Genomic DNA, 25,093 nt, shown 5'->3' on the forward strand with positions numbered 1-25,093 from the left:
TGTTTGTGTGTGTGCTTTAAAAACTGGTTCCTTAAAAAGTATTTTTTAAAAAAATCATTATGGGTGAAAATGATAGACATTTACATTGGGACTAGGGAGTGGAGAAAGTGACAAAAGTGAATGACATTTTCCAGGGGTGTCAGTTTGTTTTTTGGCAAGTAAATATGGGTCATCTGGCAGAGCCTGTGGGCTGACATGAATGTCAACAAGGGCCACTTTGTAGGCCACTGAAGCCACTTAGATGCCCAGTCATGCTGTCAAGTTCCAGGGTGATGAAGCCGGAGGTGAGGCACTCCAGCCTGGAGCTCCGGGGCCCAAAACCTGGGTTTGGGGTTCCAAAGCCTGGGGAAACAGCTATGGGATGATCCCGACTTTTTGTATTTTTTAAAAAAAATAATACTTTTGTTTTTCCTGAGAAAACATTTTCTTTGAAATATAAAATAAATAAACTACAGTGGAGAGAAACATTCACATGACCTATAATCCCACTTTCCAGAAATAATCACTGTTACCCTTGTGGTATGTGTCTTCAGTTCCCTTTTTCTGGGCATATTTTATTTAAAGAAAAGTGGAATCACTCAAGAGAATTGAAAACATGCGAACCCCACAAAACACCTGCAGGTGAATGAATTGTTTCCAGCAGTATTGGTCACAGCTGCCAAAAAGTAGAAATAACCCAAACATGTCCATCAGCTGATGAACGTATGAAGAAAATGATCGTATATCAATGGACTATTACTTGGCAATAAAAAGGAGTGAGGTACGATACGTGCTATAGTAGAATGAACTGCCAAAATGTTATACTAAGAGAAGGAAGCTGATCACAACAGTTACAAATTATATGACTCCATATATATAAAATATCCAGGCATGGTGGCAAAGCACTGGGTTCCCACATGGCTGACTGCGGTTTGAGTCCTGGATCTGGCAGCTTGAAAATCACGCCCAGAATGTGTGCCCAAAATCCCAGAAGGAGAGTGGAGGAGAAAAGATTGTGTATATGCTAAAAACCACTGAATTAAACACTTTAAAAATGAATTTTATGATATGAAATGATATCTCAATAAAGTGTTATTACAAAAGCAGGGCAGGTGTCAGCAGTTGGCATAGTGGTCAAGGTGCTGAACTCCCACATGACTGACTGCAGTTCAAGTCTCAGACTGGGCAGCTTGAAAATCCTGCTTGGCAAGTATGTATGCATGCTCAAAATCCCAGGAGGAGAATGGAAGAGAAGGGATTGCAGTGTGTCTATTCCCCCTGAGGAGTGATTTCTTACTTTCCCTCTCACTGTCTCGCTCTGTCTCCAGCAAGCGAATATGCCCTATGAAAAAAAATGAGAGAGAAACAAACACACAGAAACAAAAACAAAAAAACAGGGCAAGCTCCACCACACAGTGGAAACGCGCTGTTGAAGAGAAGCCGGGACCCACACAGGGGCTGTGGCTTCAGTCCAGCTCCAGTCAGCCTGAAACATGCCGGAGATGTGCATGACTGCGCAGTGGGAGGACTGGATGGGAGGACTGGACAAGAGGGCCCAGGCATGACTAGACAGTGTGAAGGGTACTTCTCTCTCTCTGTCTTTCCTCCTTCCTCTCTCTCTGTGTCACTCTCATATGCATGTGGGGTTTATAATAAACAAAAAGAAGGATTTGAAAAATATTCAAAAAGCAAATGCAGGGCCAACCAGTGACACAGTGGTAAAGAAGGCTCTGTGATGCTGGACCCATGTGAGAGTCTTGGGTTCACTTCCTGTGGCCTCCCTGTACCTCCACAGGTGACTGACCCAGGCTGACTGAGGCTAGGGGTAGACTGCAGCTTAAAGACCCTGTTGGATGTATCTCTGTTTCTTTCTCAATGAGGAAATAAAATTAAAACAAACATAATTGCACCATACTTAGTAATATGTTATAAACATGACATCCTCTTTTCTTAAAACTATTCTGACACACACACACACATACACACACATGTATGTAGGTAGAGGGCACATGACAGGAACAGACAGAGTGGGAGAGAAGAAAGCATCTCCCATGGGGAATGATCACACTGTAATCCCTTCTCCGTCTTTCCTTCCTTTCAAGATATTGGTCACGCATGCAGACATCTGGCATGTTTCTCAACCCACTGGGTCTGTGCTGCCTTAACCACCAGGCCACAGAGCCCACCTTGCTCAAGGATTACAATGTGACCATGCCCCACTGGGGAGTGCTCCTGACCCCCTTCTGCAACTCCCCATCTGTCTGTCCCTGGTGATTACATGTGCCCTCTGGCAATTATTTTTTAAAAAAGTATATACACACACACACACACACACAACACACACACATAAATAAATATATGGGGACCAGCAGATGGCATAATGGCTACATTGCTGACTCTCATGTAGTCAACCACAGCTCGAGTCCCTGACCTGATGGTTTAAACTCATGCCAGGCACATGTGCGTGCATGCCCAAAATCCTGAGAGGAGAATGGAGGAGAAGGGATTGCAGTATGGCCATCCCCTCTGGAGGCTGATTTCTTGTTGTCTCTCTGTCTTTCTGTCTCTCTGTCTCTTTCTGGAGAGTGCATGCACTCTATAGGAAAAAAAAACCCTCTCCCCCCCAAAAAAATATATGTGCAAATATAAAAACACACACACATATACATATATATATACACATATAAATTTATGTGTATGTGTGTGTGTGTATATATATATGTATATGTGTGTGTGTATAGACACTTCTTCCTTGTAGCACATGAGAGAGAGAGAGAGAGAGGCAGGCGGAGGGACAGCATCTCCAACAGAATTCCCATGCTGCAATCCCCACTCAGCTTCAGCCAGACCTGTTTGTGGGCATGAGTGGTCCTGACATACGCAGAGATGTCTTTGGACATGGACGTCGCCCTTTCCCATGTGGATCAACCTTGCAGAGTGTTGTGTCACTGCTGTGCCATTGTCCAACTCCCTAAACATTTTTTTTTTTTTTTTTAGGTTTTTGTCGTAGGATTCATGTGCTTGCCAGAGAAACAGAGAAAAGGGAAGTAAGAAATCACCCCTCAGGGGGGATAGGTGTGTTGCAATTCCTTCTCCTCCATTCGTCTCCTGGGGTTTTGAGCATACACATATACATGCCCAGTGTGGGTTTCAATTTGTTGGGGTTGGGACTCAAACTGCAGTTGGCCATTTGGGAATCCAGCACTTTAACCTCCATACCACCTGCTGGCCCCCAAACATTTTTTTTCCCCTTTTCTCATCTAAGAATTTATTCTATAAAGTTCATATAAAGGTAAAGAGATTTCTTTTTATATTTCAGAAGATGGTACTGAGCTATACTAAAATATGCTATTTTCTCCTTAATGAGGTTATTGCAACAATTAACATTAATATACTTTCGGAAGTTGAGTTGTGTTTTACTTTACTCCTTCATGTTCCTTTCGTATAACATAGGACAAAATACTCAAGTCAAAATATCTACTTACTGCCTTGCTGTAGTTTATTTTATTTTATTATATTTTTAAGAGAGAGATTTTGCTATAGTGCGTGTGTGCTCGCCGAAGAGACAGAGAAACAGAGAGATGGAAAGAGAGAAAACACTCCCCAGGAGGTATGGCCATGCCGCAATCCTTTCTCCTTCATTCTCCTCTTGGAATTTTGGGCACATGTGCACACACACCCAGCATGAGTTCCAAGCTGCCATGCCTTGGACTCAGACTGTGGTCAATTATGTGGGATTCCAGTGATGTCACCATCATGCTTTTTGCTAGCCCCCTGCCTTGCTGTGGTTTTATACTGAAAGTTTTTCATGGGACCAGTAGTTAGCATAATGGCTATGTCACTGAACTCCATATGGCCGACCACAGTTTGAGTCTCGGACCTGGTGGCTTGGACTCACGCCAGGTGCGTGTGCATGCGTGCCCAAGATCCTGGGAGGAGAATGGAGGAGAGGGGATTGTGGTGTGGCCATCCCCCCTGGGGGGTGATTTCTCGCTTTTTGTCTCTCTGTCTCTGTCTTTTTTGGTGAGCGCATGCGTCCTATAGCAAAAACCTCTCCAAACAAAAAAAAGAAAGAAAGAAAGAAAGTTTTTCATCTGTCATTTGTATTCCTTATCCTTTTTCTCCTTCTTATAACTGTGGGCATTGTGTGATGCTTCACTGCTGATGCTAATGTTTTTCTGGATCATCTATTTGCATGATGTGAAGGAGGAACTCTTATTACCAAAGGACGAATGTTCTTGGGAGGCTCTGGTGGGAGATTTTTCCTAATGTCCAGGGCTTTCCTTCTTGCTCCAACTTGAAGGTCACCGAAGGTCTGGTAATGCAGTGTCCCAAGAACACCAGGCTGCTGCCAGTCTCCAGCATCATTAATTACATCCTTATATGAAATCCTCTGAGTATCATCCAGATTCCGCCCGTTTGCCAGGTGAAGTCCACAGCCACATCCTCAAACGACATGAATCCTTCAGGTACACGGAATTTCACTCCACATCCTGCAGAGCAGCGTTAGCACCAGGGCCGATGTCTGCAGTGGGATGGCAAAATGGCGGATCTCCCAAACCTGACTTTTAATGGAGACGGTATAGCATAGGAGTGAAAAGATTTTGGTCTAACCTCAGAGACACCTGGTTTCAGCCTGTTCTAGCACTAGTGATGTGACTGTGTTAATTGCCTATGTAGAATGGTGGTGCTGATACCCACATGAAAAGACTGTTGAGAATGAAGTAAATTTTTAAAAAAATAAATCACTAATGCCTGTGTGTGCTCACCAGAGTGAGACACAGAAAGAGAAAGCATCCCCAGTAGGGTAGGGTCACTCTACAATCCCTTCTCCTCCGTTTTTCCAGGCTATCAGGGTTTGTGGCATGCACACACGCACATACCCAGCATGATTTTTAAACTGCCAGGGCTGAGACTCAAACCATGGTTGGCCACGTGGGATCCAGATTTCTATGCACAGTATTCATAGTGACCCCACTATACTATAGGGTCAGCCTCAGAATTAAATGAATTTTGAATGTAAATTCTCATTGGTACTTGGTACCAATTTTCTATGCTAGGATGTTTATAAATGTTGCTATTTATTATAGATATGTATTTATGATAGAAACTATGTGTGCACACAACAAAGAAAGAGTGAGCAAGTGAGAGAGAAGGAAGAAGAGGGGAAGAGAGAGACAGCATTGTTGATAGGTTCCCATCATGCTACCATCAGTTTTCTTCAGCCCTCTAGCGCCTCAGGATCCTGGGCACTTGCAGGTATACCCAGCTGACTGAGAATCTGAAGCGCCGTGGACATACAGCATCCAGCACAGCAGCAGTGTGCTACCACTGTGCTATGGGGGTTGGGCCTGCTACTTATAATATCATAATACTTGTAACCAAACTCAAATCAGGTCCGCCCCCCCAAGCGCTATAAAACCAAGCCATAGGCACATGGTGTGATGAAGGACAGCTTTATTGCAAAGCGCAAAGCAAGGAGAGCGGGCAGCTCATGCTGAAAAGACCTGATCTCCCCGAGATGTTCCCCACATGCATTTTTAAGGGCAAAATTAGGGGCAGAGGTCCCAGGCGCATGATCAGTTCAGTGATTAGTTCAAGAGGGCGTGATCTTCTCCTGGATATTCTTGATTGGTGAGGCCTTAGATAATCAAATTCCTCTTAAGGTGTCTGGAACCGTTCAGCCTGGAGTCTCTGAGCTCACAACCAGCAATTTCCAGCTTACAAAACATCTTACATATTGAAATGAAAACCTTCTTTCCTTTAAGTGAGAGTTTTAGAGGCCATATGGCCCTCACTCCTGGTCCATGTTGGTCATTATCATAACCAAAGTCTGAAGACTTACTCCTTACTCTGGGCCATTACAATGTAAATGGACTTTATATTTCATGAACCTTAGAAAATACATTAGGGGGTTCTTGCTCTATTTCATCCTCGATACTACTACGTTCGGTCTTGAACACAGCTCTTCACTTTCTCTCATCTACTTTAGTTTTTATTCACTTGGCAGTCTCAGATAGTCCTGGTCCATTGTACCCTCTTCCTCTTCTTTCCCAGTCTCTTTAAAATCACAGTGGAAGATATTTCCACCCATTTATTGTATACCAGATATAGTGTGGGTGGAAGAGGAGGGCCCGAGGAAGGACATTTAGAAGAAAAATAGGGAGGCGAAGCATTAATGGGACAAAGAGATGTAGTATTATCTGCTGAAGGTATTTTATAGTTTAAGCAACTGGATTAGGGAGAAATGTTCACAAAGTGAAATATTCGCTTTGTAAGCTAAAAAAGGTAATTGAATGTATAAAAAGATGAAATAAAACCTGGGAGGAGAATGGAGGAGAGGGGATTGTGGTGTGGCCATCCCCCCTGGGGGGTGATTTCTCGCTTTTTGTCTCTCTGTCTCTGTCTTTTTTGGTGAGCGCATGCGTCCTATAGCAAAAACCTCTCCAAACAAAAAAAAAAAGAAAGAAAGAAAGTTTTTCATCTGTCATTTGTATTCCTTATCCTTTTTCTCCTTCTTATAACTGTGGGCATTGTGTGATGCTTCACTGCTGATGCTAATGTTTTTCTGGATCATCTATTTGCATGATGTGAAGGAGGAACTCTTATTACCAAAGGACGAATGTTCTTGGGAGGCTCTGGTGGGAGATTTTTCCTAATGTCCAGGGCTTTCCTTCTTGCTCCAACTTGAAGGTCACCGAAGGTCTGGTAATGCAGTGTCCCAAGAACACCAGGCTGCTGCCAGTCTCCAGCATCATTAATTACATCCTTATATGAAATCCTCTGAGTATCATCCAGATTCCGCCCGTTTGCCAGGTGAAGTCCACAGCCACATCCTCAAACGACATGAATCCTTCAGGTACACGGAATTTCACTCCACATCCTGCAGAGCAGCGTTAGCACCAGGGCCGATGTCTGCAGTGGGATGGCAAAATGGCGGATCTCCCAAACCTGACTTTTAATGGAGACGGTATAGCATAGGAGTGAAAAGATTTTGGTCTAACCTCAGAGACACCTGGTTTCAGCCTGTTCTAGCACTAGTGATGTGACTGTGTTAATTGCCTATGTAGAATGGTGGTGCTGATACCCACATGAAAAGACTGTTGAGAATGAAGTAAATTTTTAAAAAAATAAATCACTAATGCCTGTGTGTGCTCACCAGAGTGAGACACAGAAAGAGAAAGCATCCCCAGTAGGGTAGGGTCACTCTACAATCCCTTCTCCTCCGTTTTTCCAGGCTATCAGGGTTTGTGGCATGCACACACGCACATACCCAGCATGATTTTTAAACTGCCAGGGCTGAGACTCAAACCATGGTTGGCCACGTGGGATCCAGATTTCTATGCACAGTATTCATAGTGACCCCACTATACTATAGGGTCAGCCTCAGAATTAAATGAATTTTGAATGTAAATTCTCATTGGTACTTGGTACCAATTTTCTATGCTAGGATGTTTATAAATGTTGCTATTTATTATAGATATGTATTTATGATAGAAACTATGTGTGCACACAACAAAGAAAGAGTGAGCAAGTGAGAGAGAAGGAAGAAGAGGGGAAGAGAGAGACAGCATTGTTGATAGGTTCCCATCATGCTACCATCAGTTTTCTTCAGCCCTCTAGCGCCTCAGGATCCTGGGCACTTGCAGGTATACCCAGCTGACTGAGAATCTGAAGCGCCGTGGACATACAGCATCCAGCACAGCAGCAGTGTGCTACCACTGTGCTATGGGGGTTGGGCCTGCTACTTATAATATCATAATACTTGTAACCAAACTCAAATCAGGTCCGCCCCCCCAAGCGCTATAAAACCAAGCCATAGGCACATGGTGTGATGAAGGACAGCTTTATTGCAAAGCGCAAAGCAAGGAGAGCGGGCAGCTCATGCTGAAAAGACCTGATCTCCCCGAGATGTTCCCCACATGCATTTTTAAGGGCAAAATTAGGGGCAGAGGTCCCAGGCGCATGATCAGTTCAGTGATTAGTTCAAGAGGGCGTGATCTTCTCCTGGATATTCTTGATTGGTGAGGCCTTAGATAATCAAATTCCTCTTAAGGTGTCTGGAACCGTTCAGCCTGGAGTCTCTGAGCTCACAACCAGCAATTTCCAGCTTACAAAACATCTTACATATTGAAATGAAAACCTTCTTTCCTTTAAGTGAGAGTTTTAGAGGCCATATGGCCCTCACTCCTGGTCCATGTTGGTCATTATCATAACCAAAGTCTGAAGACTTACTCCTTACTCTGGGCCATTACAATGTAAATGGACTTTATATTTCATGAACCTTAGAAAATACATTAGGGGGTTCTTGCTCTATTTCATCCTCGATACTACTACGTTCGGTCTTGAACACAGCTCTTCACTTTCTCTCATCTACTTTAGTTTTTATTCACTTGGCAGTCTCAGATAGTCCTGGTCCATTGTACCCTCTTCCTCTTCTTTCCCAGTCTCTTTAAAATCACAGTGGAAGATATTTCCACCCATTTATTGTATACCAGATATAGTGTGGGTGGAAGAGGAGGGCCCGAGGAAGGACATTTAGAAGAAAAATAGGGAGGCGAAGCATTAATGGGACAAAGAGATGTAGTATTATCTGCTGAAGGTATTTTATAGTTTAAGCAACTGGATTAGGGAGAAATGTTCACAAAGTGAAATATTCGCTTTGTAAGCTAAAAAAGGTAATTGAATGTATAAAAAGATGAAATAAAAAAATGCGTATTTGATGACTGCAGTAAGCTATACAGCCCCAGCTAGGTGCTACGTTATAGTATGTTCATTCCACTCACTGAGGTTTACGCCTAAAGTCAGACTTGTGTTCATGGAAATGTATATATCAGCCGCGCTTGCTATTGGAAATATTTAGATTAATTAAGTTCATTAGTGAATCAATAAAATGGGGGGCGGGAAGGCATAGAAAGCAACCGTGGATACCAGAGACAGTGTGGAAGGAGGGTGGGACATGGCACAGGGTGAGAGATAGGGAATCAAGGGTGGCAAAAAAAAGCAAAATATACAGGAAACAAATGTAAAATTATTTGTTGACAATAACACGCATGTTGATGTGCTTGATTGAGCCAATATACAGTGTATTCTGAATGCGAAATCTCATTTTGTATGCTGTAATGATGCATAGTGAATGAATGTAAATAAATAAATTTAAATAAATACAAAAAAATCACAGTGGAAGAAATGTAATTCAGAGAGGTTTTTATGCAATGCACCTCAAGCCTGCCTATCCCTCTGGCTAGTCCACACCTGGAGAGAAGTTCACTACTACTCTTAATTAGCCTTTATTGGCTGCTTCTTGCTGAATGTATCAAAAAGCAAGAGCAGAAATGACTGGTATCTGAGAAAGTCCCCAGAAAGAACAGAGAATGTGAGAGTGCTAAATAAGAAGCTGTTATTGGAGCCAACAGATGGCTTGGTAGTTAAGACAGCTGGATCCCACATGGCCGGCTATGCAGTTAGGAGTTCGGGACCCCATGGCTTGAGAAATATGCCAAGCATGGGTGTGTGCATGCCCCAAATCCCTAGAGGAGAATGGAGAAGGGATTGCAATGTGGCCATCCCCTGGGAGGAGGGTGCTTTCCCACTCTCTCACTCTCTCTCTCTGTCTCTGGCAAGCGCATGTGCCCTATAGCAAAAGTGAAAAAAAAATTAACAAGGAATTATTTTTTTAAAAAGAAAAGAATGCCATTACCATTGCTTCTCTGCAGCTGGCGATGGTCAAAAAAGGAATCATTAGGAATGTCCCAGTTTCTACTACTGGTGACAGAACAACTCAAAAGTACAGCAGACACCTGAACTATCTTCTTAATGTTAAAAAAAATGGATTGCAAAAGATGATGTGTAAGCGATTTATACGATATATAGTTTTGAATTCTTTCTAACAGCATCCAAATACTTCACACAGAACAGTTCTTGAGTATTAAAGACCAGACAGATCGTTTTCAATTTCACCTAAACTTCTGGGCAAGGCTCAAGTTTCAGACTCTGGAGTGCAAGTTGTGCAATGTTTAAAACAAGGGGCTATTTGTGCCGCTCTGAAGACTGGGCCGATATGCATACTCGATCACAGGGGCAATGACACTGCTAGCATATGTCAGTTGATTCTGCCAGTGAGAGTGCTCAGAAAAAGATTTAATTAAAACAAGTGTATTTATACATATATGTGTATATTTACCAGCAAGTCTAGATTATTAAGGCATGAGCATGTGTGTGAGGAAAAACAGAGTTTAAATACTTTTCAAGTCCAGTTACACAATAATGGCTTCTCCCTCACTAGCCCATGGAACTTCTGCGTTCTCCTCCCACAACATCAAGATAAAGTGAAAGTAAACAGAAGCTTGGAAAATTACTAGTGTTCTTCCTCATCAAGGTGCATGACAAAAGGAGGCAGACAATGCATTACATTTCACTTCTTTGCAGTATTGCTTGTACTCACAATTTTCCATCGCAAAGATCGCAGAAAGAATTTTCTCTTATCCTCTCAGAACAGAAACTTTGATAGTTGGCTTTTCTGCTTTCGGTTGCTCTAAAAGGCAGAGACATCTGAAAAGGCTTTGTGATCCGTCTGAATTTACATTCCTATGAGAAAGCTAATTCATTCCCTAGCTGAAATTAGATATTCACCTTATGCCTATCCACCCGAGGCAGAAACATGTTTCCACTGAGAACACCCAAGCCTTTTCCTTCAGGATTCTGCTCTTTCTGCCTTTGGTTTAAATAGCGTGTCAGTATTTCTCTGTTTTGGGGAAGCTTTATTTTGCACAGCAGTGTACTGCCCTCAGGGGTTAGAACTGATGATCTACTTTGCAACAGGGTCTAAATCCAAACATCTCTATTTCTGATTTCTGGAAAATGAAACAAAAGCTGAAGCCAGGCGGCATCACAATGGCTGACCCAAACTTGCTGACTTCAGCGTTTGTCTCCACTTCTTTCATAAACCTGATTCTCAAGGTCACTCGGTACGCTCACTCCCACTGGATTTGATTGTTGGGTGGGTAATGACGTTTTGCATGGAAGGTTTCAAAGGCTGGAACCTATGAAGAAAAAGGGGTTTGATAAGAATGTGAGCTCCATGAGAAAAGGAACTTGTTTTTTTTCACTGCTCTCTCCATGCGAAGAACAACAGCTGGTACTTACTACTTAATACTCAATAAATATTTGTTGAATAACTGGGAGGGAGAAGCATTTTGCCTAAGCAGAACTAAGCTTTTTACAAATACTTTCAAGACGGTTTACTAGTAATTGCTCCTTATAGCTTAGTTTGTGGTTAGCATAACATTTCTCCTTAAAAGGTGTCGGCATATTTAACTTTTAACTTTTTTTTTTTTTTTGGAGAAGAAAAACAATATGCGAGATTAAAAAAAAACCTGTTTATAGTCAGTTTAACTAAAGAGTAAAATATATATATATATACATATATATATATATATTTTAATTTCCCCCTCCCCATAGAGTGAGCAGCTCCAGTAGGTTCTGTCACCTGATCTATTCTGGGCTACAGGGAGGGTCCAGACATGAACTGGCGACCTTCTCATGTGGGTCTGCTTTGTAGGGCTTCGTGTTTTACCACCATACTACCAGATGGCCCCAGAAATGTTTACTAAACAACTAATATAGGCTAAGCACATGTTGTTATGAGGGAGACCATGCTGAGGTACATGAAATGACCCTGACCTCAAGAGTTGTGCTGGATTGAACAGAGAAATAGACACAGTCGTGTTTGGAAGCACTAGAAGGGAGGAGAAAGGCAATGGGGGAGCCAGACTGAGCTCTGGGACGGAAAGGGCTAGGCCAAATTCATCTTGTATCCTTACCACTTAGCAGAGAGTGGACACTTAATATTTGTTGGATGAACACCTGAAGAAATGATCTTTTCTTCACAACTGCACCTAAGTCCTTGAGTTAAAACAAAACTCAAGCAAGTAATTATGGTGGTTTTAGTGGATCAAAGAAAGGGACTACATCTGAGTGAGGGAGGGTGAAAGAAGTCAGGGATCATGAAGGAGATGGGGTTGAAAAGTAACCCTCCAGCCCAAAGAATAAAAATATTAATAATAAAGGTATGGAGAGGAAAGGGAAAGGGAAAGTGGGAAGCAAGTATGGGGGGGTGAAGTAGCTGAGGCTGCTGCCAGATGGCATGGTGGGAGTGAGGGTGGAGTAGACTGGGTCCAGGAGAGGAAGGCACAGCTGCGGGCAGAAGAGTCTACTGGACAGGCAAAGGGAGACCATGGGGGCCCACTTCTAGAAGTAACCCTGACCAAGGAAACCAGGGGTACTGGGACACTCAACTCAGCACCTCCCAGTAGGAAGCTGGGGCCCAAGAGGATCTAAGGGCAGTGAGACCGCGGCACATTTCTTTCTTTTGTTTCTTCATGGTAAAGTGCGTGTGCATATATGGGGGAGAGAGAGAGAGAGAGAGAAAGAGAGAGAGAGAGAGAGAGAGAGAGAGAGACCCTTCACGTCCCTTCCTCCAGTCCTCCGGTCTGTCGGGTCCTGAGCACTCACAAGCACGCCCAGAGTGTCTCAGGCTGATGGGGCCGAGATTCCAGCTGTGGTCACATGTGAGATCTGGCTTCTTACTGAACAGACCATAATTGCTACAAACACGGAGCCAGCCTCACTTCACTTTTCTATGCCAGGTGGAAACGAAATCCACAAGGTTCTTATTAGGAGATGGCAAAGGAATTAAAAAAAAAAAATCCAGGGGCCAGCAGGTGGCATAGTGGTTAAGGCGCTGGGCTCCCCTGTGGTCGACTGTGACTGGAATCCCAGAACTGGTGGCTTGAAACACACTGGGCGTGTGCGAGTCCAAAATCCCTAGAGGAGAATGGAGGAGAGTGGATTGTGGCATGGCCATCACCCCTTGTCTTTCTGGCAAAATTCTAACAGCAAAAGAGAGGTGGTTGTTAGAAATAGTATTAGGGGTCAGGTGGCAGACTAGGGAGGAGAAACAAAAAAATGACTTCAAGTCCCAGCCTAAGTCAGTGGGGAAGTGGTACTTCTTTTTGTAAGAGATTTTTGCCTTAGGTTGTGTGTGCTTGCCAGAGACACAGACTGAGACAGTGAGAGAGTGAGAAATAAGTCCTGGGGGGATGGGCTACACTGTAATCCATCCTACTCTATTCTCCTGGGATCTTGGGCATGCATGCACATGTGCCTGGTGTGATTTTTTTTTTTTTAAGCCACTGGGTCTGTGACTTGAACCATGGTTGGCCATGTTGGATTTCAGTGATGTAACTGCTATGCCATCTGCTGGCCCCATGGGAAATGGTACTTTTTTGTTGTTGTTGAGATTTTTGCTATAAGCCTTGCTCCCTGAGAGAGACAGAGAGACAGAAGTCAAAAATCACCCCCACGGAGGATGGGCATGCTGCAATTCCTTCTCCATTCTCCTCACGGATTTTGGGAATGCATGCACATGTGCCTGGCATGAGTTTTAAGCTGCCAGGTCTGGGACTCAAATGGCAGTTGACGACGTGGGAGTCTAGTGACATAACCACTACATCATTTGCTGGTCCCAGAAATGGTACCTTTTTTTTTTTTTTAAAGAAATGGCACTTTTAATGGGAATGAGGAAGGTGGCCGGAATAGCAGGATGGGTGCAGGGGAGTGAGGTTGGACTTATTTATTTATTTAATTTAATTTTATTTTGAGAGATTTTCACTATAGGGCGTGTGTGCTCGCCAGACAGACAGAGAGAGACATAGAGACAGAAAGCGAGAAATCACCCCCCAGGGGGGATGGTCAAGCCGCAATCCCTTCTCCTCCATTCTCCTCTCGGGATCTTGGGCACGCACGCACACGCGCCTGGCGTGAGTTTTAAGCCACCGGGTCCGGGATGCGAACCGCGGTCGACTACATGGGAGTCCAGCGACATAGCCATTACGCTAACTGCTGGTTCCCATCACTTTCAAAACTAAACTAAATACCTGTTGCTTAAGCTGCTGTGTAACCACCACCATGTTTACAACTGCCTACTAGACGTCCCCAACTAGAAGATGATTTAAATCCAACCTCTGGCCAGCCCCGTCTCCTAGTGGTTAAGGGAACTGGATCTCAGGTGGCTGACCACACAATTTAAGTCCCAGCCCTGGTGGCTTGAAAAACACCAGGGACATGTACATGAGTGCCCAAAATCTCAACAGGATGAAGAAATAGAGAAGTGATGGCATGACCACACCTCACTGGGAGGTGCTTTCTCCCTCCCTCTCTCTGTCTCTCCGTGGCAAGTACACACACCTTCTGGCAAATTAAAAATAAATAAGTCTTGGGAACCAACAGTTAGTGTAATGGCTATGTCGCTGGACTCCCACATAGTCGACCACGGTTCGCGTCCCGGACCTGGTGGCTTAAAACTCACGCCGGGCGCATGTGCATGTGTACCCAAGATCCCGAGAGGAGAATGGAGGAGAAGGGATTGCGGCGTGCCCTTCCCCCCTGGGAGGGATTTCTCGCTTTCTGTCTCTATGTCTCTCTCTGTCTGGCGAGCGCACGCGCCCTATAGTAAAAATCTCTCAAAAAAAAAAAAACGATGTATTTATTGGAATAAGTTAAACTGCCACATTTGGCAAAGTGAAAACTAATTTTTGTTATCCTTAGTTGCCTATTTTTTCTCTACAGAGGTAAGTAGTGTTTCCATTTTCTTGAGTATTATTCTGCAAGTATTCTGTGTGTGTTTATATGTATTTTATGTACCCAGGAAGCTTTTAAAATTTTGTCTAAAGACTTGTGTATCTTTGCGACAAGAAAGAGAGAGACTGAAGAAGCAAATTAAAGAGAAGTTACTGAGGCAGGAGAAGGTAGGCTCAGTGATGTGGGCACATGCTTTAGCAACAAGACTGGATGGGCTCTTCCCAGAGCTAGGGCAGGTTATGGCCGTGGAGACGGTGGGTGCTGCATCACTTGTCTCAGCCTGGTGGTGGCACAGATGCAAGCAGAGGTAGAAGGGTGGCTTAAGGAGGATGCAGGATAGGCGTCAAGTAGCCACAGCGGTTAAGTACTCTGTACTGGAATCTGTATTTTACAAGACCAACTGCAGTTCAAATTGCTGTGCGTATGACTCGAAAAGCATACCAGGAGTGTATGCATGTGGGCCCCCCAAAATCCTGACAGGACAGAGAAACGGAGGAAAAAGGAATGATGAGGTCTGGCCGTGCCCCATTTAAAAGTACTTTCTCTCTCTCTCACCCTGGTGAGATAAGCACCTTCTAGCAATAAAATAAGTAAACAAAATAATCACTGTGGACACAAGAAGTTATCACAGCACTATTAAGATTCAAAAATCAATCCAGAAGGTTTATTTTGATGATTTATAAAAGAAATATCACCACAGCAACTTAAAGCTATTTACAAATTTAAAAATTAATTTACATAAATGAATTTACATCTTATTACATTAGACAGCTTTAGTTAAAATGTTACAGGTAGTGTTGAACAAACACAACATAATATAAATCAAGTTTTAAATCACATAAATGCCCTTAAAGCATGCTCACTTATCACTGGAGGATGGTCCAAGGGAAAAAAAAAAAAAAACAAACCTAGAAAAAATACGATTTGGGGAATGGGTGGTAAAGGTGATTTTACTGGTCTCCGGTCATGTGGCTTTTAAAAGTCACTTAACTCTAAACTGTGACCAGAAGCTTATGTGAGGACAGACTGAAGACAAAGTGAGAGTTAAATTTTATTTTTAAATTCTAGATTAAAACACAGAACTTCTAATTTATACTCTGATTCATGTGAAACTAGTTTTTATCAAGGATGATAGCATTTGTGACTGATTGGGTATCATCCTTTTCTTCTGCAGGTCAGTATTTCGGTTGCTGGAAAGGGAATGACTGAGGATGGACAGATCACAGCTGCAGAGTTCCCTGCTCCTCTGCCAACTCAGGGCTCTACCTACACATGTGTAGCCCCTGGGAGGAAGAATACCATCACCAAGCCTGACACAGACCCAGGTCTGGATGCCACCTCTGAGAAATGCTGGCCGCTCAGTCCCTGGAGCCAGGGAGGGAGTGCTTGGCAGCTGCCTGGGCATGCTTCCCTTGGATCACTTGCCAGGCCAAATTACACGGACAGGCAGCTCCCTGGAGATGTTAAATTTGAGACTTAAGTGTCAGGAAGAGCTGACAATAAATAGTTTTTATGAGGAAAGTGAGCAAAAACAGGTATTTGATAAGACCTGAGAATTCTTACCTACTTTAATTAAGCAAAGGTATTATGGGAATCATTTCAGCTTATTCCCTTAAGTATGGTCCCTTAGAATTAAGTAGAACTTCCCTACTTCAGGTTGACTGACTTGCAGCCAGGTACGTGAACCTAAAGTGTAAGTTCCAGCATTTATATTAATAATAATTAAAAATAGCTAATTTTACTAATCTGTCAACTGGTAACATTTCATGATTATAAGCCTTAAACATTTAATACAGGTACAATTTTCTTGTGTGTAGAATACATATTAAAATATCAAAGGCACTTTTAGGTTACATGATAAATAAAAACACAATAGAGACAGGCTAATTGACTGGTTCCTTCAGTTTCTGTGTCCATGGTAATCATCGAGAGCCCAGCTCTGCACTTCACCTTTCGCAAATAGCGTAAAGAAAATGGCACCAAATACATTAATACCAGCTGCGATATAGAAAACAGTCTGCCATTCTCTAACAGTGTTCTATAGAGAAAGAAAAAAAATGCAAATGAAAAAAAAAATTTCTTGTATTCCATTTTATATAAGAGATAGTGTCACAAGAGTGTTACAAAAGCAGCATTAATTCACAAAAACCTTGTGCTTGAAAGAACCCAAACGTCTGTTAGCAGGACCATGGAATGTTTATTCAATGGAGTACTATATAGTAATGAGAATGAATGAGCTACAGTATAGAAACATCTCATAAAATGTTAATCCAAAGAACTCAGACCAAAAAGAATAAATAGTAAATGACAAAATTAACTATGTTGTTAAAGTTAGATGGGGGAAGGTAAGAATGGTGAGAATGGTTACCTGGAGGGTTCTTGAGGGAGGTAATGTTCTGATTTTTGACTGCTACTTACAGAGATATATTAACTTCATGAAAATTCATCTAGTTGTATACCTCGGATTTGTGTATTTGAAAAAATATCTGTCAAGGACCAGCAGTTAGTGTAATGGCTATGTTGCTGGACTCCCATGTAGTTGACCGCGGTTCGAGTCCCGGATCTGGCAGCTTAAACTCACGCCGGGCACATGTGCGTGCATGCTCAAGATCCCAAGAGGAGAATGGAGGAGAAGGGATTGTGGCGTGGCCATCCCCCCGGGGGTGATTTCTCACTTTCTGTCTCTCTGTCTCTCTCTGTCTTTCTGGCAAGCGCACGTGCCCGATAGCAAAAACAAAACAAAACAAAACAAAAACAAACAAAAAAACCAAACCTCTCCAAAAAAAGAAAAGAAAATATATGTTATACTTCAATAAAGTTTACCAAAAATAGAAAGCATAGCATGTTTCTGAACTATGTGTTCCTAAGAATGTGTGTGTCAGGTAGGCCAAGTAAGGTCGAGTTAAGAAGGATTCTGAAGTTCGTATCTGGGGGGTCTAAGACCTCGAAGTGAAGCTTGGCCAGTGTGGATGGACTCAAGAGGCACAGAGCAGGACATGCATAAGATTCGTCAGTGAGAGACTGACAACTGTCCAGTGGCACAGAAACATCACACAGTATCTACATTTCTGGATCATGTGACTTCCTATAAAAACTTTTTAATGTTCTCCTTTTCCTTTTTTTTAAAATTTTTTTACAATTCCAGTGTAACCAGGATGCTATATTTGCAGCATTAAAAAAAAATAACAAGCTGTAGAACTGACAGTGAGTAAATGGGAAGGCACTGGGAGGACAGGATAGGTTATTTATTTAAGAAGAAAGGAAAAACTTGGAGAAAGAAAAGAGCACCTTTTCTTGTCTCATATGATTATATTTTAGTGCAAACAAAATCTTAGAAATCCATTTTAAGTTTCAGTGACTAAAATTTAGATATGCCAATGACATGTTACCACCCTAGAAGAGAAGTCAGTCAATAATTGCATCTTATACCATCAAGAAATGTTTAAGACGACATCTTAGGATTTGAAAGACAGCTTCTCTGTGGTCTAAGGATAAGCTAATGCTTGTGCTACCTGGATGCAATGAATGACTTATCAATTGTAGAAGAATATCCATAGCTTCCAGGTTTTTTTTTTTTTAACCAGTTTTTTGAGAATATTGTTTTGTTTATAACAAAACTAAACCTCAGACACATTGTTTTAATTATTTAATTATTTATTTATACTTGGACTCATTCCACAAATTTTTTAGGCAGTGCTGTCAATTTTAGTTGTGATTACAATAACAATACTTATAAAGGCAAGAACCTGCTGTTCCATTTTAAAATATTTTAAACAAATGCTGTAACACCTTCCAAATACACTCAGTACTTACTTTATAAACATTTATAACTTTAATTTAGGGATCCATATTTCCCCAGCAGAGTGTGGATCATAAATGAAATGAACACATGGCAGTGTGTTGACTCTGGCTCCCTTTGCCACACTGCTCCATAAAGACAAGGTTAAACACTTCGGATGTGTCCACATTGAGACATGGGAATTTATTAGAAACACAATAAACAAAAAACCAAAACTCTGCAATATCTTTCTATTAAGTGAGAGTAAATAGTAACTGGGAAGTGCCAATCTACTTAAGCAAGAAATTAGAGAGAGTGGGAGCAGAGAGAAATAAAAACACTATTTGTGGTAAACACACATGGGTCTGAAATTGGTGTACTTGGGAATATAGTTTGTAAGTATGTTATAAAATTCTAAGACTTAGACACTGTTATTAATTTGATCACAGGGACAAAACAGAAAATTAAGCCTCTTGAACATGGTTCACAATTCCTTCGGGTTAAACAAAAAAAAAAAATTTAAGGGTTTTTGCCATAACGTGTGTGTGCTTGCTAGAGAGAGACAGAGAGAGACAGTGAGAGGGAGAGTGAGAAATCACCCCTCCAGAGGGGATGGCCATACCACAATCCCTTCTCTTCTATTCTCCTCCTGGGATTTTGGGCATGAATACACATGTGCCTGGCATGATTTTTCAAGCCACTGAGTCTGGGACATGAACCACTATCAGCCATGTGGGAGTCATTGACTTAACCACTATGTTGCCTGCCGGTTCCCAGATATTTTTAAATAATATAAAATTGTGGGGCTGGCAGGTGGCATAGTGGTTAAGGCGGCTGGACTTCTACATGGTTGACCATGGTTTGAGTACCAACCTGGCAGCTCTCTTTCTCACTTTCCTTCTGTCTCTCTCTCCCTGGTCAACTTCAAAAAGATAAAATAAAAATAATGACAATGAATAAAAAATTAAATAATTATTTTTAAAAATTGTAGAAAATTGGATTTGGAAGGGGCACTGGAGGTCATCTATTTTAGCTTCTTACACGGTTAGGCAGGCTTTTTAAAAATATTTATTATAGGGCTCCTGCTTTCACTGGAGAGTGAGGGAAGGAGAGAGGGAGAGAGAAGGTGAAAAAGCGCCCCCCAGGGGGATGTGGCCACACCACAATCCCGTCTCCTCCATTCTCCTTTTGGGATTTTGGGTACGTACGCACACATGCGTGGTTTCTTTTTGAAACCGCAGGGTCTGGGGACTCAAACTGTGCGGCTGGCCATGTGGGATCTAGCCACCTTAACCACCGTGCCACCTAGTAGGCAGGCTTTTAAAATGCTCTGCCTTCTGATCAGGCCTTGTACCTTTTCCCAGCTTCTGGGCTGACCAACCTGGGGCCCACCTGCCTCCAAGGGCTTGCTGACCTTGCACAGGTCCATGTACCCTGCCCCATACATACAACCTGGCTTCTTCCTATATGGCTCCTTCTATACCTCACCTTCATGGGTTTATTTTTAGAATAATCTCACATTGCCCATTTTTATTCGTCCAAACACATACATTATTTATCTGGCTTAATATTACAGTTTTTAACTACTTGTGTGATTTTTCAGCTGTGAGATCTTCACTTAACTTAGTACTACTGCTTTGTCTTGTACCCAAAGAGTACTGAACCAGCAGATGATGTGGTGTTGTTAAGGTACTAGATCCTTTATGGTTGATACGCGGTTTGAGTCCTGGACCCAGTGGCTTGAAAAATATCAGGCATGTGTGCATGTGTGCATGAATGCCTAAAATCCCAAGAGGAGAATGGATTGTGGTGTGGCCATTCACCCGGGGGGTGATTTCTCACTTTTCCTCTCTGTCTCTAGCTAGTATACATGCCCTATGGCAAATATATATATATAAAAGAGTATTCTTTGAAAGTATACTTTACCATCCATAAGGTATTTAGTTTTTTGTTACTATAATTTCGTAAGAATAGACATTCAGAAATTTATCTGTAACTACAATATACTCAACTGGGACATAGATGTGCAGCTTCAAATGTTTTCAGTTTACAAGCAAATGATCTACTTACATTGGGGGTCAGACTCTTAGCAATGACGGGCCCAACCATTCCTGGAATAGTGGCAAATGTATTTGTGATGCCCAGGAGGATACCAGCGTACCTGCAGAGATATTTTCAGAGAGGTTTTTATTGTTACACAGTTAAGCAGTTTCTTCCAGTTGATAGCTATTCTACTTCCAGGTTGTGTTCTTAAATAAATTCATGTCTGGGGAACCAGCAGTTAGCGTAATGGCTATGTTGCTGGACTCCCACGTAGTCGACCGCGGTTCGCGTCCTGGACCCGGTGGCTTAAAACTCACGCCGGGTGCGTGTGCGTGCGTGCCCAAGATCTCAAGAGGAGAATGGAGGAGAAGGGATTGTGGCGTGACCATCCCCCCTGGGCGGTTATTTCTCGCTTTCTGTCTCTATGTCTCTGTCTGTCTGGCGAGTGCACACGCCCTATAGTGAAAAAAACAAAAAACAAAAAACAAAACCTCTCCAAAAATTTTATGTCTGCACGAAATGCCTTACTGAAATAGGATTATATATTTGGCTGGTAAAAAACTGTCATTTCGATATTATTTTCACATTACATAGAGGAACACAGTCACTAAAATAATTACTTTTTCACTCTGGATAGAAGCTTAGTGTGTCCATTGTAAATTTTTTTCAAACAAAAAAAAGAGGATTTAGGGTCAACAGGTGGTGTGGAGGTTAAGGTGGCTGGATCACACATAGCCAACTGTGCGGTTGGAGTCTTAGACCTCATGGCTTGAAAATCACGCTGGGTGTGTGTGTGTGTGTGTGTGCATGCCCAAATCCTGAGAGAGAATGAGGAGACAGGCTTGCCACGTTGCTATCCCATTTAGGAAGTGATTTCTCACTTTCTCTCTGTCTCTGTCTCTGTCTCTAGAGACTGCATGTGCCCTACAGCAAAACTAAATAAAAATAAATAAATAAGAGGATTTATTTCCTGATTATAAAATTAAGTTAATTAATCATTAAAAATTAATTACAAAGAGAAAGCATTAAGAAAATAAATTTACTGAGAACCCAGTTCCATCTCCAACCTCCTGGCGAAACCGGGGACCCTGAGGCAGGCTGATCACTGGCCACAGCCCAGCTTCCTGAACTCCACAGCTCCCCCATCTGTAAGCCCACAGGCAGCTTCCACCTCTCCGACAGAACCCAGTTCCATCTCCAACCCCTGGTGAAACCACATGCCGCACATGTGACTTTTTCTTTATTCTCCTTTATACTCTTTTTGTTTCCCTATTATACTGTCATTTCCTCCTCATCCTCCATCCTTTTAGAGGGCCTAGACAGGTCTAGAATCACACTTTAAAAATACCCTAGTACTATGAGCCACCCTTGGATCCTCCTCTTACTGAACCACCTTCAAAAAAGGAGATACTCTTCTACAGACACCTGAGTAGAAGACTCCTCTTGTGGAGAGCGCATTGTCAAACACAGCAGAAGAGACTTCAGCACACAACTGACTACAGCAAAAGGGAAGCACGCTTGTTCCAATTTGAATAAACATTCTCCAAAGAGGTATCCAAAAGTGAATACATCTCCCAATGGCTAGAAGTAGAATACAAGCCTCAGGTCTGAATAAACCAGGAAATTATGTCTCCATCAAAAGAACAAAATAAGGGACCAGCAGTTAGCGTAATGGCTATGTCACTGGACTCCCACGTAGTCGACTGCAGTTCAGGTCCCAGACCCGGTGGCTTGAAACTCACACCGGGCGCATGTGCGTGTGTGCCGAAGATCCCGAGAGGAGAATGGAGGAGAGGTGATTGTGGCGTGGCCATCCCCCTGGGGGGTGATTTCTTGCTTTCTGTCTCTCTGGCAAGCGCACGTGCCCTATAGCAAAAACAAAAACAAACAAACAAACAAAAACAAAAAAACCAAAAAAACCCCAAAACTCCCATCTCTCAAAAAAACAGGAAGTTACCAAAATGTCAGAGAAAGAATTTAGAACATTCATGGTGACAAAACTCTATGAGCTGGAACAGAAAAGAGACATCAAACTGTAAGAGATTAGGAAATTCTTCCATGATATGAAAGAAGAAATAGACACTATCAAAAAGCATCAGATGGAACTATTAGAGATGAAGTCTGTAATAAGGGAAATCAAAAACTCTCTACAAAGTGTTAAAAGTCAACTAGACCATGCTGAAGAGCGAATCTCCAACATAGAAGATAAAAACTCTGACCTAGAAAAAAACACCAAAAAGACAGAGAAAATAACAAAAAAACCTACGAGGATAATATATGAGAAATACTAGATTCCATTAAACATCCAAACATTCAAATAATTGGTATCCCAGAAGGTAAAGAAATTGACAAGGGCATGGAAAATCTATTTCATGAAATCCTGGGAGAAAACTTTCCAAGTCTAGAGAACTTTTTGTACATCCAGACTCAAGAAATACAAAGGACCCCAAATAGAATCAACCCAAGAAGATCTTCCCCAAGACACATCTTAGCCAGACTGGCCAAGATCACAGATAAAGACATGATACTAAAATTGGCAAGAGAGAAATGACAAGTGACCTACAAAAGTCATCCCATCAGGTTTACACTGGACCTTTCAATGGAAACAATGCAATCAAGGAAAGAATGGGAAGACATATTGAAAGTGTTAAGAGAGAAACAATTTCAACCCAGATTATTATATCCAGAAATATTATTCTTCGTGCGGGAAAAAAGATTAAAATCTTCTCTGGGACCAGCAGGTGGCTTGGTGGTTAGGGTGCTGGACACTCCCATATAGCCGACCAGGGTTCAAGTCCTGAATCTGGTGGCTTGCTTTCTCACTTTCTCTCTCTCACACTCTCACCCTCTGTCTCTCTCTGGTCAAATTAAAAAATAAATGAATGAATAAATAAAATAAATAATTATCAAAAAAAAGATTAAAATCTTCTCAAACAAAACTTGAAATAATTAGCCAATACCAGACCAGTTCTTCAAGAAACTCTGAAGAGAGTGCTGTTCCAGCAAAACTAAAGAATGAACAGCCAGGAATAAGGGAATAAAAGATAACCAAGACAATGGCCAACTTAAAGGTAGGGTCAAGTCCGGAAATATTGATAATAACATTGAATGTTAATGGATTTAATTCTCAAATCAAGAGGCACAGGATCAGCAGTTGGCATAATGGTTATGTGGCTGGACTCCCATGTAGTTGACTGTGGTTCGAGTCCCGGACCCAGTGGCTTAAACTCATGCCAGGCATGTGTGCATGTGTACCCAAGATCCTGAGAGAAGAAAGGAGGGGAAGGGATTGCAGGTAGTCGTGGCCGAGTGGTTAAGACAATGGACTTGAGAAGGGATTGCAGCATGGCCATCCCTGCCCCCCAGGGGGTGATTTCTTGCTTTCTGTCTCTTTGTCTGTCTCTGTCTTTCTGGCACGCACACGTGCCAGAAAGCAAAAAACCTCTCAAAAAAAAAAAGAGGCACGGACTGCTGAATGGGTAAGAAAACCCATTTTATCCGTGGCCTACAGGAAATGCATCTCATGGATAAAGACATACATAAACCAAAAGTGAAGGGTTGGAAAAAGATATTCCATGTAAATGGGAGCCAAAAAAGAGCTGGGCCATGATACTAATTTCTGACAAAACAGACTTTAAAACCAAAACAATTTGAAGAGGCAAAGAAGGGCACTATATTGTAGTAAAAGGATTAAACTATCAAGAAGATATAACGTTTATAAATATCTATGCACCTAACCCAGGAGCACTCAAATATGTGAAGGAAAGACTGCTGGATCTAAAAGGAGAAATAGATTGCAACACACTAATTGTTAGAGTCTTCAATACCCCACTACCCCTCTGGACAGATCATCTGGACAAAAACTAAGAGATAAAGGATGTAAATTAAACCATAAAACAAATGAACTTAACAGATATCTATAGGACTTTCCACCCAAAAACTATGAAATACACAGTTTTCTCACCCCCATATGGAACCTTTCTGAAGACTGACCACATGATAGGGCATAAGGCAAGCTGCTACTGATTCAAAGGCATAGAAACTATATCCAGCATCTTCTCTGACCATGATGAAATTAAACTTGATTTTAATTTGAAGAGAAATCCTCAAAAACACACAAATACATGGAAACTAAATAATCTGCTCCTGAATTGTGGGAGGCTGCACACCAGCTAGTCTGCCGAGGCCATTTTCATGAGTCTCTTACTATTGCCATCTTAGAAAAGCCTTTAGGTTTGGGTTTCTCAGAGAGCAAACAATTACACAATGCCAAAGGCCACAATTGGCTCCCCTTCAAAACCTCACCTTCAAAATCATTCTCTGATTGGCCACTAGAATCCCTCATATTTGCATATCTGGTACCTCATGATTGGTCCGCAAAAGCAACCAATCATAACCCACCTTTTAACAACCAATCACCACCCACCAACATGTATATAACCACAATCCCTGACCCACAATAAACGGACGACCCTGAAGACTTGTAACACTGTGTTGTCCCTGTGTCGTAATATTGTGCTGTTCGTCCCGCCTCTCACTCCTTCCCTCAGGAAACCTGTTCGACTGTCTTGTGGGTCGGGACACTGAATGACTTCACAACTACTGAAGAAATAAAGACTGAAATCAAAAGATTCATGGAAGCCAATGACAATG

General features: G+C 42.1%; 2 protein-coding genes across 9 annotated transcripts in view; one reads left to right on the forward strand and one right to left on the reverse strand.

Moving 5' to 3' along the window:
• LOC102474830 (lactosylceramide 4-alpha-galactosyltransferase) overlaps positions 1 to 15,914 on the forward strand; it is a 69,961-nt gene extending 54,047 nt beyond the window's left edge. For 2 of the 4 annotated variants that reach the window (XR_003547879.1, XR_003547878.1), the window contains exon 4: positions 15,794 to 15,856. Coding sequence is in view for 1 of the 4 variants with exons in the window: in XM_027768231.1 (XP_027624032.1) it covers positions 15,794 to 15,824 (31 nt within the window). In the remaining 3 variants the exon portion in view is untranslated. Of the gene's footprint in view, positions 1 to 15,793 lie in introns of all 4 variants that reach the window. The other 2 variants (XR_003547880.1, XM_027768231.1) reach the window with 2 other exon arrangements.
• SLC17A5 (solute carrier family 17 member 5) overlaps positions 6,468 to 25,093 on the reverse strand; it is a 71,591-nt gene continuing 52,965 nt past the window's right edge. Inside the window, exons 10-12 of one of the 5 annotated variants that reach the window (XM_014584117.2) lie at positions 20,468 to 20,558; positions 10,424 to 10,513; positions 6,468 to 6,934 (exon numbers count right to left, since the gene is read on the reverse strand). In XM_014584117.2, the coding sequence (XP_014439603.1) occupies positions 10,469 to 10,513; positions 20,468 to 20,558 (136 nt within the window). In that variant the 3' untranslated portion in view covers positions 6,468 to 6,934; positions 10,424 to 10,468. Of the gene's footprint in view, positions 6,935 to 9,964; positions 10,514 to 10,534; positions 11,022 to 15,261; positions 16,658 to 20,467; positions 20,559 to 25,093 lie in introns of those variants that run through there. The other 4 variants (XM_014584118.2, XM_014584116.2, XM_006168316.3 and 1 more) reach the window with 4 other exon arrangements.

The sequence above is a fragment of the Tupaia chinensis genome, unplaced genomic scaffold (genome assembly GCF_000334495.1).
Source record: "Tupaia chinensis unplaced genomic scaffold, TupChi_1.0 Scaffold145685_1, whole genome shotgun sequence".
NCBI lineage: Eukaryota > Metazoa > Chordata > Mammalia > Scandentia > Tupaiidae > Tupaia > Tupaia belangeri.